A 14,028-nucleotide genomic window follows, 5' to 3' on the forward strand; every position below is an offset into this window, starting at 1 on the left:
ATTTTATTTTAATAATAATAAATTTTTATTTGTTTTGTAGAATCGTTATTTTTTTATTATGTTTTCTTTGTTCTTTGAAATCTCGGTTGATAAATTTTAAAGTATAGAATAAACGGACCCTAATATAAAGTTTAATTAAGTAAACTCTCGGAAAATCGGAACATGAATGAGAAAATTCTACTTTAGAAAGAATTGTTGCAAAATTTTGAACTACATTAGATTGCTTAATAATAAAAAAATTTTCAAAAAATTTTACATGCATTTCTTTAATATATTGTAGAAATAGAGAACTTGGAATATGCAAATGGCTAAATGTATTTTCTGTATTATCATATGCTCTGAAGTAGCTATATAATTTTAAAGTATTTAAATTACTACTTTCTTCTAAAAGTACACGTTTACATGTTTCACATGTATGCTTTACAAAGCAGCGTTTTAATAAATATCCACAAATATACGTAAATGCATTTTCTTTAGTTATTGGCATATTGCGATATTCATAATTATCTATTTCCATATTAACAGATATCTTGTTATTACTGGCTGTCTAAATTTCCAACATATCTGTTTTGTGAAAGTTCGTACTTTGTACTAATATTTCATCTTTATCCATTTCACAATTTCCTGTATTAACTTCACAGTAATTTATACAAAATAACTTTTTAAATGAGTAATAAAATTGTATTGGAGTAGGATTAAAAGCGCTACCATGTTGAGTACGCACAGCGTCAAAACATTTTCTAACGCATCTTGATTTAATCGTCGGGTAAATAAAAATTTTATAGGACTCTGAGATTGTTCTAACTCTTTCCACAATTGAAGTAGCGATTTAATGGTAATAATCCAACATTTGATAGATGTTATTGAACGTGTAATATCTTTTTTAGTTTTACTTATTACTTTTATACGTTGAAGAAAAGCTAATGTATCATTTAAAAAAAGGTTTTGTTCATTTGAATTTGTAAATGCTTTTTTGTTAGGATTATTATTATAAAGCGTAGAACTATTTAGAATATCAAATAATTTGTTGAACCGATCTATAAATTCTGCTGTAAACGCAGCTTTGGCAGGTAATACACATAAACTTATGTATGTATTAAGAGCAACTGAAACAGTAGCGCTTGAAACCTGAGTAGCGTATTTTACTTTCATTCTGTGAAAATTGTTAGGATTAATATGTGCATCTGTTAATTTAGGTATAATACGATATTGCTTATTTTTGTCAGCGTTATACAAATCATTTATGTATTGCCACGATATAATTTTGTCGCCATCTACATAACTGTGCCGTAATAAATTGTTTCTCGTTGCTTTTATTAAATGTGGTACATCAAACATATAAAATATTTTTTGATTATTTTTAAAGTACTGTTTTTCAATACTGATATGTAATAATTCAGACAACTTTACAAAATTAGAACCCATATCTGAGGTAACACATAACACTTTCAAACCAATATTTCTTAAATCCATTATAGCTTCATGCGAAATATTTAATAAATGAGAACTGTCAATAGTAGAATTTAAAAAGAAATATGCCAATGATTGTTTCCAAGATCGGCATATGTCTCTGACTAGTAATACAGCCACATTGCAAGCAAGCAAACATTGTTCAGTACACATATTATCGAACCCCATGTCTTCAAAACCTATCACTTTATCTCTGGTAGAATTGTAAAATAAATGTGCTTTTAAAGACATTTCGTCAAAACATGAAATGCAATATTTATCGATTTCTTTCAATTTTTCAGTTTTAATTTTTAATATTTGAAATGTCACGTTTTGAATGCCTGGAGTTAGATAAAAGGTATGTATAAATCGTTTTAACACGTTATAGGATTAGGCAAGCAAAATAATTTTGAAACCGCTAAATCTTTATAAGCTTTAGGTCTAGAGAAATATGTCACGGACAACTTCCGCGAATTGCCAGCGGATAATCGCAGTCGAGATCAGGATTCGATTTTCTAGGCAAGCGTATGAATTACTCGATGATTACGTCGGTAATTAAAACAGAATTTATTTCGTGTCGAATAAGTACAAAAAAAAAGATTGTAAGTGTGTATGTGTGTAAGTACAAACGTGTACTGTGTATTAGTGACGTAACGAATATTCGCATTCGCATTCGCATTCGCGAATATTCGCTGATTTCAAAGTATTCGCATTCGCATTCGTATTCGCAGAAAATATGCGAATGTTTTTCGAATATTACTTTAGTAAAAGTTGGTTTCTTTAAAGGAAGAGATATATAAAATGTTGTAAAAAAAACTAGACAATAATTTTTCTTTATTAAGTTGACCAGCCTTAAAGATTTACATTGTAAATTTTACAATGTATTAATAATTTTGTTGACCGAAAACCAAAAACATAAGTATTTTACTTACAACTACACAAATTGACTAGATCTTATTTGGCTAAGATAGGAACTAAACAATTCAGCAGTCTTCTTGAGTTTAAATTATTCAATATTGTTTTTTATACTCACAGTATTGCATATTTATCTCTGAATAACAAATAAACAAAGTTTTTAAACAATTTTCATGAAACTCCGTAATAAAATAAACAAAAACAAAATTATCTTATTTCTCCTACTCTCTGATTAAAATAATGAAATAAATGAGATACTTATATTTTTCTACTAATATTTAAGTCAGCAGAAAACTAGTAAGTCGTTTATGAATAACTGTTTAAATATTTAGCTCTTGATAAATAACTAAAAGATAACTTTGTAATAAAATTAACACACAAAAATAATAATTTTTATACTGATACTCAAGTCACAAGCACGTTTATATAGGCTAATTTTTGGAATTGACTTTTACTGACATTCTAATAAACTGTAACAAAAAAATTAATAATTAAATTCAAGTAAAGGCATATTAAATTTTAAAAAAAGAAGTTTTGACGCTTTTTCTCCATCCAATCTATTACGGTGGGGCGTGTAAAGTAGACTGGCTCCACTAAAAAATCGCTCATTAGGTACGCTAGTGGGTGGAATACATAATAATTGTCTTGCTATATCGGATAAAATTTCATATTTTTTTTTATTAGTCTTCCACCACAATAATGGATCTACATCACTGTCTATGCGTTTTTCTGATAAGTAATCCGCGATATTTTTTTTTAAGAAAACTTCTTCAGAATGATTGCTTTCGTTGGTAATTTGTTCGTCTTCGCTATCGCTTGAATCCATTAGTAAAGCCATTGACTCTTTTAAAGATGTGCATTTTCTTACATTTTCCGTACTTGTAGATGGTTGGGGTTCTTCGTTACTTACTTTCTTACGTTTAATGATAGGCTCCTGAACTGAATTCATGTAAAACTCTCTTTCTTTGAACATGTCAAGAATATTTTTTATAACATGTTCTTTAACGTAAGTGTGATTTCCAAAAAATTTTGATTTATATCGCGGATCCAATAAAGTTGCTGTTGTGAATGTAGACTATCAATTATTTTTTTCAAAGAAGATATTAATGGAATCACAGACGAAATCGAAACATTAGCACTACTGAGCTCCCTTGTTATCTCCTCGAATGGTTTTAATAAATTAATCAGTTTTTCTAGAACAACCCAATCATGAGATGTAAGCTGAGGGATCTTATGGTTAGAAGATGCGTAAAGACATAATGAATCTTTAATTTGCAAAATTCTCTCTATCATATAGAATGTGCTATTCCATCTTGTAGGACAATCCTGTAATACATGCAGCTTTGGCTGGTCAAGTTTTTCTTCCAATGCTTTTAATTCATCCTGAGCGGTGTTTGAATGATGAAAATGCATCGCTATCTTTTTACATTTTTTTATTAAGTCGACTATCATCTCTTGTGCGTTTATTCCATCTTTAACTATAAGTTGTATTTGGTGGGCTGTGCAATCTATATCTTTTACATGTAATAAAGACATACTCTTTTTCATATTCGAACCCGAATCTCTAATTATGCAAAGAACTTTCTCCATAGGTATACCCCAGAAAGATAACATTTTCTCAATTTTTGCGGCTATATTTTCGCCCGTGTGGCGACCATCATTGAATATCTCTGCTTTTAAAATTATCAATTTTCTTTCATAATCGCGTGTAATTCCGTGACAGGTCAAACTTAATAAGGACACACCAGAAGAAGAATCCGTCCATATGTCTGTTGTAAATGACATCTTCTCGAATTGTGTTAGTAGTTCTTTCACCTTCTCTTCTACTCTCGAATATATTTTATCACACAAAAATGTTGTAAAATATTGACGTGTCTTGAGGTTATACGGAGGACAAAGATGCTGTATCAATCTGCCAAAACCTAAACTTTCGACGAAATTGAAAGGTAAATCTTCCAATGCGATCATTTCGCTGACCAATTGATCAATTTGAAGAGATTTCGAATTTTTGTTATCCCATTTTTTGGTCCTTTCTATGCACTCGACAATAGAACTTTGTTTAAGTTTATTCTTTTCCGACGTCTGATGGGGTGATAGATTAGACAAAGTAGTAAGTTCTTCTCGTTTTTGATTTTCGATGTTTTCTAGATTCCTAAACTCTTCTTTGTGTATTGATTTTATATGGTTTCGCATTGCGCTAGTTGTACGTCCTTTGCGCGAGATTAATTTGTTGCAAATTTTACATTTTGCGTGATCAGTATCAGAGAGTAAAAAATAAGTCCAAATTGGACTCGAATTACATTTGCTCATTTTCGATGATATATCCTGAAAGTTAAATAAATACATGAAATATATATTATTTATATATATATATATATATATATATATATATATATAAATTACTTTGAAATAAATATAAAATTATAATTATAAATATATTATTATAACATATAATATATACTTAATACTTACATATATATAGGTCACAGGGTCCAGTATTAAACGAACGCTCGTTAACGCGGGTAAACAATTATAAGAACTTAACTATTAGCACTTTAGGCACTATACGTAATACGTATTATGTAAATAAATAATAGTACACAGTGTACACAAATACACACACTACTCGTAAAACTAAAAACCTGTGCCACTCACGGGCATTCTAAATAAACTAAATAAGAATGAACGCGAAATGACACCGGTAAACAAAATCACATCGCCCGCGCGTCACGCGAATCTTACGCGAGGGCTAACCGTCACCGACAGGTTCGTGCAAGTCAATATTCGCATTCGCATCCGCATTCGCGAATGTCGGCAACAAATATTCGCATCCGCATTCGCATTCGCGAATATCCAAAATCGCACATTCGTTACATCACTACTGTGTATGGTATAAATGTACGGTGTACGGTGTGATTGTGCGGTATGAAGGTACGGTGTGAATGTGCAGTATAAATGTACGGTGTACGGTGTGATTGTGTGGTATAAATGTACGGTGTACGGTGTGATTGTGTGGTATAAATGTACGGTGCGAATGTGCAGTATAAATGTACGGTGTACGGTGTGATTGTGCGGTATAAATATACGGTGCGAATGTGCAGTATAAATGTACGGTGTACGGTGTGAGTGTGTGGTATAAATGTTCGATATAAATAATCGTTACACTTGTTAATGCTCGCGCCGTTAGTTTAATCGCCGCGGAAATCGGAATGTATTAAAGGGCTTTACGCGATGCAAAAACCCTGTCAGCTGTTTCACCGGGCTATTATAAGCACGCGGTCAATGACCGCGTGACGTTACGCGTCGCGTGCCAGTGTTTTTGTGCCGTGTTTTGACGCGCGGTCTTAGCGTCGTTTTCGATATATCGAACGCACTCTTTAACGCTGTTCGTTTCTTATTTAATTAAATCGCGTAGATGGAAAGTACGCCGTGCCGACGAGAGCAGCTCGTTGGAGGTAGCTCTCCTCTCTACCCCGGTAACTTATTGCAACGGCGATGCGGCGGCGGGATCTTTTGCCGTGGTCGAGATCTCTCGACAATATCGGAGTTCGCTCCAATATTCTCTTAGGCGGAAATCAATGAAATCTGGATCTAGCCGTAGGCCCAAAACTGAGAGTGCTCGGCTGAGGAGGAGTTCGCTTCACCTTCTGTTCGAGGCTCGAGGCGTTTTCTAGGATCGGTAGGTTCGGATCGTACTCGCTATCGCAAGTGGAATCGGAATCTGGGTGCCGTGATAACGCTGAGGGCTTTTTTGTACCTCGGGTAATTAATCCCGCGCCGGCGTAAAAACGGGATGCCCCCACCGAGCGGCGGAAAAACGGTGCGGTACGGATCCACTCGGTGGGGCGCGGCGGAGCCGGGCGCGGAGGTTCTCACCCAGAGCTCTTCGGGCGGCCTCGGCTGTCGTCGGCGCGGCTTGCCGACGGCTTCGGCCGTTGATCGGTTTGAATTATCGGTTAATCGGCGCGACGCGGCGCGCCCCTGCCCCTACCCGGCGGTTGTTTTCCGGGCGGCAGCTTCCGGCTGATATTCGGCCGGGAAAAAGTAACGTGCCACGGAGGTGCATCGTTACAAATATAAAAATAAACAATTTTGTTTGAAAAGAGAACTGTACCTTCTGCCTTTAACGTTGACTTGAAACAGACGTGCTTGTGCTTTTATAAAATTGGCTGTTGCTGGTGGAAAAAATTTATCTACTGTTATATCTAATAAATCCATATTTATTTCCGCATTATCTTTTTTCTTCAACATGAATTCTAATTTTCTTATTTTTCGTTTAGCCTGTCTTAATTTCGTTCGAAGTTGACATTTCCTAGGTGACGTTGTTACAATGTCAACGGTGTTTGTACGTTAGCATTCCTTTTTTCTTCTAAACATTGATATAATTTAATGTATTTTGCAGTTAACATTTTATAAGTAGCAAAACTTATTTTTTAGTAAAATATAAAATGTTTTGATATATTAACATACCTGAAAAATTATCTTTTTCTTTATCTAGTAATTGCTCTCCCAAGGAAATAATATTATTCGTATTTGTACTTGTTGATGCTTCCATATGTATTGTATCATTAGGTACATCTATAATAATTCAAATAATTGTTATTATAATAAAAATTATACAATAACATACTATAAAATATTCATGTTAATATAATTCTGTTATTATATAAAATTCATGTTAATATGTAAAATTTATACTAAAAAAATTTAGAATAACAAATAAATAAATATCTACATATACATATACATTAGGGTGGAGCGTTCAAAAAAATTTTTGAATTCTTATATGCTCGAGGGTGAAAAAGATGCGATTTGATGTAAAAACAATATTTGGAAAGTTTCATCTTGATCGGAGTTTATCTTCTGCCTCCAACTTTTATTAGATCTTAAAGAAAAATATCCATTTGCGAAACTGCATGTGGCATTTATATCTTTTACAGCTTTTAGTTAAACAAAATTTTTGTGATTACCCAGACTTCACCACGAGGAGGTAGCTGTAAATCGAAGTCCATTTTTTTTTAATTTTTAATTTTTTTATTTTTTTTTATTTTTTAAGTTTTTTAATTTTTTTAATTCTTTCGTTTTTTATTTTTTTTTATTTAAAATTTTTTAATTTTTTTAATTTTTCTTATTTTTCTTATTTTGTATTCCTTTAAATATATTATTTAATATTTTTTCTCGTATTTATCATTAAAAAATTTTTCTATTTTTAAAAATTTTAAACAAACCTTTTATTTTTAAGCAAATATATTTTTGTACTTCTTTAAATTTTTAATTCAAACTGCGTTGAAAATCTGACTGTATCAAATTTAGGAAGAGTAGCTCTAGTAATAATCCTAGTTCATATAAAACCATCTCTAGCATTGTTTCCATACATACAGAAGACGCAGCTTCGGTAACGAATTTAACGCACCGTTGAACTGCTTGTGAGTGGCAGAGAAAATTCAATATATTGACTATCTCTGGAACGTTTCCAATCATATTTTTCAAGTTTTCGCAAGAAAGATTTTTTAAAAGCGGAGGGGCAGTTAAGTTCGGAAGTTGCCAGTCATTCAATTCAGTGTAGTCTTTAGCGTCAAAATTTATTGTTGGTACTTTAAATATACGAATTTTGTTAAGAGCAGGGGTTGAATTAACTTTAAATTTCAGCACTCGTTCCATAGCAAGTTCTCTTATATGTTGCCTCTCATCTGCAATCATTGCAAGCAATATATTTTCTGGGTGTGCGAAGTAGCCATTTCTCTGAATAACAGGATCAATTATGTTTTTAATTGTAGAATCGAAGATTCTTGACTTATAAATCATATTCCACAAATGCAAAGTATCATGTCTACAAGTTGGTTTGTTTTTAATCTCAAACCAAACTGGAGCATACACTTTGACAACAAACTGTGCCAAAGTTCGTAGATTTTTATTAGGATTCACACTTGAGACATATAATCATAGAATTCGATTAGCTAGTGTTAACCATCTGGAATGATTAAGTTTTCCTGGATTTCTATTTGCTAGGTCGGCAGATAAATTATTATTGGAAATCGCGGTAACAATTTCATATAAATATTTTTGGTCTGTGCTAAAATCAACGAAGTCCATCCAAGCGGTAATTCTGATAAAATTGGTTCAAATAAAACCACCGGAAGCGTTTCACAAATTTGAAGTTGTCTTCCTATTCGTCCTGAAAATGCCTTTGGGCCAACTGTTCTCCCATCTAGTTTTAAAAATAAATGGCGTAATGGTAACTCATTACAGTGTAACATGCATATAAACCATTGTAAAGGTCTTTTCAGTTCCAATTCTAGTAATCGTATAACTCCGCCATTGGGGCCCGTATTCACAACAGTTCCATCACAGCCGATAACATTTAGGTTTCTGATATCAAATTCTTTTTTTACAAGAAATTCAAATAAATCAGTTTTAATTGCAAGGGCTGTACTTGATGTTGCTGTAAAGTGACCGATGTATTTTGAACCTGGTTCCGAAAGAAGCACAATATGTTCTTCCAATACAGTTTTTCTTACAAACTTTTCTCCAATTTTTACTTGAGAAATAGTTTGATCTTTTCGACCATCAAAATAAATTCCAAGCAATTCCAGATGTTGAGATGACTGTGAAATTTGAATTTCAGTTCGAGCAACTTTACCTGCTCTACGAATTTTGCTTCGATCGACCACCAACGAAGAATGGTTCGGAGATACAATTTCTAAATCTTGTAAAAGTGGAACTTAGAATTATTGCTGCTGCTCGATCAGAAATTCCCATTCTGTCACAAGCTCTTGCTACATTAGGAAAACCAATTCTATTTTGTTTAGATGCCTTTGATTTTTTATTGTTATTCAGTGTAAAAGAAGATGATACTGTATTGGATTCGTCATCATTTACAGAATTTGATTCTGATTCTGCATCTAAAAATCGATATCAACTGTATTCGATTCAGATGCTGCAGTTCGAGCTCTAGAAACACGTTCCTGCTCAGCAATTTTTCTTTTGTGAGTCTTTTGTAATTTTTTTGTAGTGGCTTTATCAATTGTTCCAATTACCATTTTTCGCAGACCTCTTTGGTCTAGTAAAAAAGATCTTTCTAATATTGGGACTTTATTTACGCAATTACACTTAGAAAAATTAATGCATTTACAGCAGCATATATCAAAAAGTTTGTTCTTATATTCTTTTTTAAAAGCTTCAATTTTCGAAAAATATAAAAAATTTGGCTTTGCTGAGAATTTCTTTAGTTTTTGCATTTGATAATGGAATTTCTTGATTTTTGCAAGAGTTCTTTGAAAAGTAATTGGTAAAGATGCTTGTTCCCAAATAACCCTAATTTTATTTGCTAATATTTTGGAAATAGATTGAAAAGTCGGTTCTTTTGCCGAAATTTTGGAACTTTCCCGAATAAATTCGTAGCATTTTGTCACATCAACGTAAGTTGGTAGTCGATTTTTAATGGAATCTGATGACTGTCCAAAAATAGGACACTTTAAAATATTACGGGTATTTGGCATTTTTCAAAGCAAATTTACAATAAAAAATAACAAAAGTATGCAATGAAAAATGAATGTATCTAGGATATGAGTAGGATAAAACGTATATATTTGCTCAAATTCGCTGTCGTCGATCGACTGACATGTTTCCAGGCGCGTGATTCGTAGCAAAGCTGCCAGATCTCCGCCGCAAGCAACATGTAACACGTCGTGGATGGGGTAACGAGGATGTGAGCGTAAGCATACGTGTAAGCTCGATGCTTCGGCCAGCTTCGGACAGTAGAAGAGGACAGAATACAGTCTTCTGTCTTCTTCCTACCAACGAAAGCAACGGCCGTCGCGTGTCGCCCATCTTTCGTTGCCAGCTCGGTAGGAAGGCTTTGATTCGTAGCCGACCAGAAAACAAACGAATATTACTAAAAGAAAATCGCAGATGTCCGTCGCCTGTTTGTTACGGCCTTGTCTCGCCGCCAATGTCGAAGCACTCACGCGCATTGTACACACACATGTACAAAATGATTTGCTCTTATATATTTTAATTAGTTTAATATGTTAAAATGTTATAATAATTTAAATTATTGACAAAAATGGAATTATAAATTTCAAGAAATTTTTAATTGCATCTTTTTTAAAATTGTTATGATTTTGCTTCTAATCAAATTTTCAAACAAAAGTTGGAGGCAGAAAATGAGCTCCGATCGAGTCCAATTTTTTCAAATATTATTTTTAAACATATTCGCATCTTTTCCGCCTACGAGCGTTGTAAAATTTGAAAAAATTTTTTTTTCTTGCAAATGCGCTCCACTCTAATATACATACCAGTATAAAGTGAAATAGCATGTGGCTGTAATCGTGTTTTTTCAAAATTTAAAAACATTGCGTCAGTAAAATACTTCTTGCATATTCGATAACCATTATATAAGGTAACAGGATCCTTAGAATGTATTTCTTCTCTATTACATGCTGTTATCCATAATTTGCATCTATAAAATATTGTAACATTTGTATCTAATTACAATATGATAATACACAAACAGTATTTAATCGTAATTTATAATATATAATAAATACATACTTTTCTGGATCCTTCGGAAATTGGAAGAAAGTTTCCTTTAAACCCATTTTTCCACTACTAACACTATTATAATCTTTAAATGTACATCGATAACCACTTCTGCTCATTTTTTTCAAAAATATTTTGTTAAATATTTTGCAATTGTAAACACAATGCGTAACGATCTAACCTAACCTTACTCATATCAATACCGCCAGACGACAACCGCCATGTTCTTGGTTGTGTTAGTAGCCATATTTATTTACCAACTTTTCAGGGGAGTGTACCTACTGTTCTTACGTATATTGTGCCGATGATGCTGGTACGCGTTCTTTTCTTCCTCCATCTTGGCCAAAACACATTCCAAGTCGGCATACACCACAAATGGAAGCCGCTCTTTCCTGTTATAGTTGCTGAACGATAGCCGCTTGTCCTTATCGCTCGGTAACTGAATAGCGCAGTCGTTCATCTCCCCGCAGTCTACAATATACAGGGTTTAGCAAAAATGTGGAAACCCCTTAATATTTCGAAAAATACGCATTTTAAAAAAAAATGTTTCACATACAAAAGTTATAGGGTTTTATGTGGCGCATTACACAGCAACATTATTATGACCTCGAATAGCGTTGTCAAGGTTATGTGAAGGTCACCTCCCACTTTTTAAATGGGACACCCTATATGCTTTAGCATATTCTTGTAGCTTATCTCGAGAGCTTTCCAAAACACTATAATTAAGTGAGTTTCCATTAAGTACTTTCCGAGTTATGAGGCTTCAAATCATTTCTTAATTTTACATAAACCATAAAATATCTTGTAAAATATTCATTTTTCGATTATCTTACCTTAATACTTTTATGTACAAAATAATGAGAGGAATCAATTAGTGTAAAGAAAACACAGTTGTTTTTAAGAAAAAATATGTAATTTGCAATTAACAATTACATATTTTTTCTTAAAAACAACTGTGTGTTTTCTTTACACGAATTGATTCCTCTCATTATTTTGTACATAAAAGTATTAAGGTAAGATAATCGAAAAATGAATATTTTACAAGATATTTTACGGTTTATGTAAAATTAAGAAATGATTTCAAGCCTTATAACTCGGAAAGTACTTAATGAAAACTAACTTAATTATAGTGTTTTGGAAAGCTCTCGAGATAAGCTACAAGAATATGCAAAAGCATATAGGGTGTCCCATTTAAAAAGTTGGAGGTGACCTTCACATAACCTTGACAACGCTATTCGAGGTCATAATAATGTTGCTGTGTAATGCGCCACATAAAACCCTATAACTTTTGTATGAAACATTTTTTTTTTAAATGCGTATTTTTCGAAATATTAAGGGGTTTCCACACTTTTGCTAAACCCTGTATAACTGCAATCGTGTTTTTTCAAAATTTAAAATGCAACTTGTCTTCTGAGCCGAAATAGTGCAAGCATCTGTAAATTACAATTTTATAAGATTTTTTATTTTATATAAATTATTTGATATAATTATTTTATATTAAATATATTTACATGCCGATCGCAGATACATTTCTTGTGATCCTTTTTACTCAACTGTGAACTGACAAGTCGCGATAGATTCTTGATCCATGCAAAATGTCTAACGCTGTTGCTGTCTTGCACGTACAGCAAGTTGACGTGGTTGTCTTTCTTTTGCTCCGAAAGATATAAGATCGGGACAATGCTGTTCTCTTTCTCGATGTACACGTTGATTGAGATTGTTTGCAAGTTCAAACTTTTAATAACTTTTTAATTTGATTTATAGTCACTGGAAACTCAATGTCCTGGAGATTCAGCACTATCGTGTAATGCAGATAGGAGGATTCTCGTTCTATGTGTCTTTCGGCAGGGTATGAAGCAGCGACTATAGCTCACGCAAAACATGCATTATCTTTAGATTGCACATTAACCACCGCTCTTTTCATCATAATTTCTCGCGGCAATTTAATATAACATCTCGCGCACATTGGATTATACTTATTAATATTTACAGTTAAATCGAGTATTCGCGACAATGCCCAGCCACTATCACGTTCTTGAAATTCTTCTAGCGATGCTAGAGTGAGCTCGATAATGCGACGCTCGTACTACTCGTGTAAATCGGATGTGCGAAAGAGTTCACAGTTTCTCGTATTGATACTTTTATTTGTACTCTTATTACTCGACACAAATTCACCATTAAACACAGTATTCACTTTTACACAGTTATGTCTTTTTATAACGTCTTGCATTTACTCGAGCACGATGTCTTTGACATCCTAGAGAAATTGATGAGGTTCAATATGGTTTGTGTTAATCACAGCACCGGTCAGAATACGATTATCGAAGGCGGTATCGATCTCTCGCCAAACGAGTCTTTCCGCGTTATTGTCGCCACTGTAATCACCACCACTGGGTATAAACTAGAGATGGGCGATTATAATCGATTGTAACAGTAATCGATTATTTTTTCGTTAGAATCGATTATTTTTATCCGATTGTTTTGGACATCGATTAATCGATTAATCGATTTTTATTTTTTGCCCATCGGCCGCGGCAACGTCTGGCTGGCGTCGTGCTACGTAACCTAATATATCACCAGAAATACATTGGTCACATTGAATATTGAATTATTTTGCCATGTTGGCAATGGGCCTGTTCTTTTTAGCTGCACAGCTGCACTAGTGCAATTAGTTATGGCGTTTTCGAATAGTCGGGTTTGACCCGACTATTCGAAAACGCCATTAGAGTGAAAGAAAGTATGTTTGTCTCTTTCCAACTTATTGTACTAGTACAGCAGTGCAGCTAAAAAGAACAGACCCAATTTCTTTAATCAACGATTAAGTTAAAGTTAATCAGAGTTTGGTTTGAAGTGGTCCTGAGCACGTGAAATTTTATCATAAATGATTGTAATTATCATAAATATCAACGTGTAGCATTCGAAACTCGAAAGGTAACTTTGTGTTTGTTTAAATTTGTGTTTGTTTATTAAACATGTTTTGATTTATATTACAGATACCAGTACTGTCCCCTTTCACGACTATGGATAAGCCGAGGAAAAAAAATAACACGTCATCGGTATAAATACTTCAGTTAGCCAAATAAAATGATGAATTTTTTTAAATAATAAAATACATTACATAAA

General features: G+C 33.2%; 1 protein-coding gene and 1 long non-coding RNA gene across 2 annotated transcripts; one reads left to right on the plus strand and one right to left on the minus strand.

Annotated features, from left to right (window-relative positions):
• Positions 1 to 2,938: 2,938 nt before the first annotated feature.
• LOC145967164 (zinc finger BED domain-containing protein 4-like) lies at positions 2,939 to 4,557 on the minus strand. Its single transcript, XM_083091822.1, has one exon. It carries the CDS (start codon positions 4,555 to 4,557, stop codon positions 3,352 to 3,354), a length of 1,206 nt encoding a protein of 401 aa, XP_082947948.1. The 3' UTR covers positions 2,939 to 3,351.
• Positions 4,558 to 13,679: 9,122 nt separating this feature from the next.
• Positions 13,680 to 14,028, plus strand: LOC145966913 (uncharacterized). Its single transcript, XR_014437234.1, has 2 exons — positions 13,680 to 13,836; positions 13,899 to 14,028. It is a non-coding gene; the product is annotated as an uncharacterized LOC145966913 (long non-coding RNA).

The sequence above is a fragment of the Camponotus vicinus genome, unplaced genomic scaffold (genome assembly GCF_025532165.1).
Source record: "Camponotus vicinus isolate PSW18456_S1 unplaced genomic scaffold, iyCamVici1.0 SCAF_2, whole genome shotgun sequence".
In the NCBI taxonomy this organism is placed as follows: domain Eukaryota; kingdom Metazoa; phylum Arthropoda; class Insecta; order Hymenoptera; family Formicidae; genus Camponotus; species Camponotus vicinus.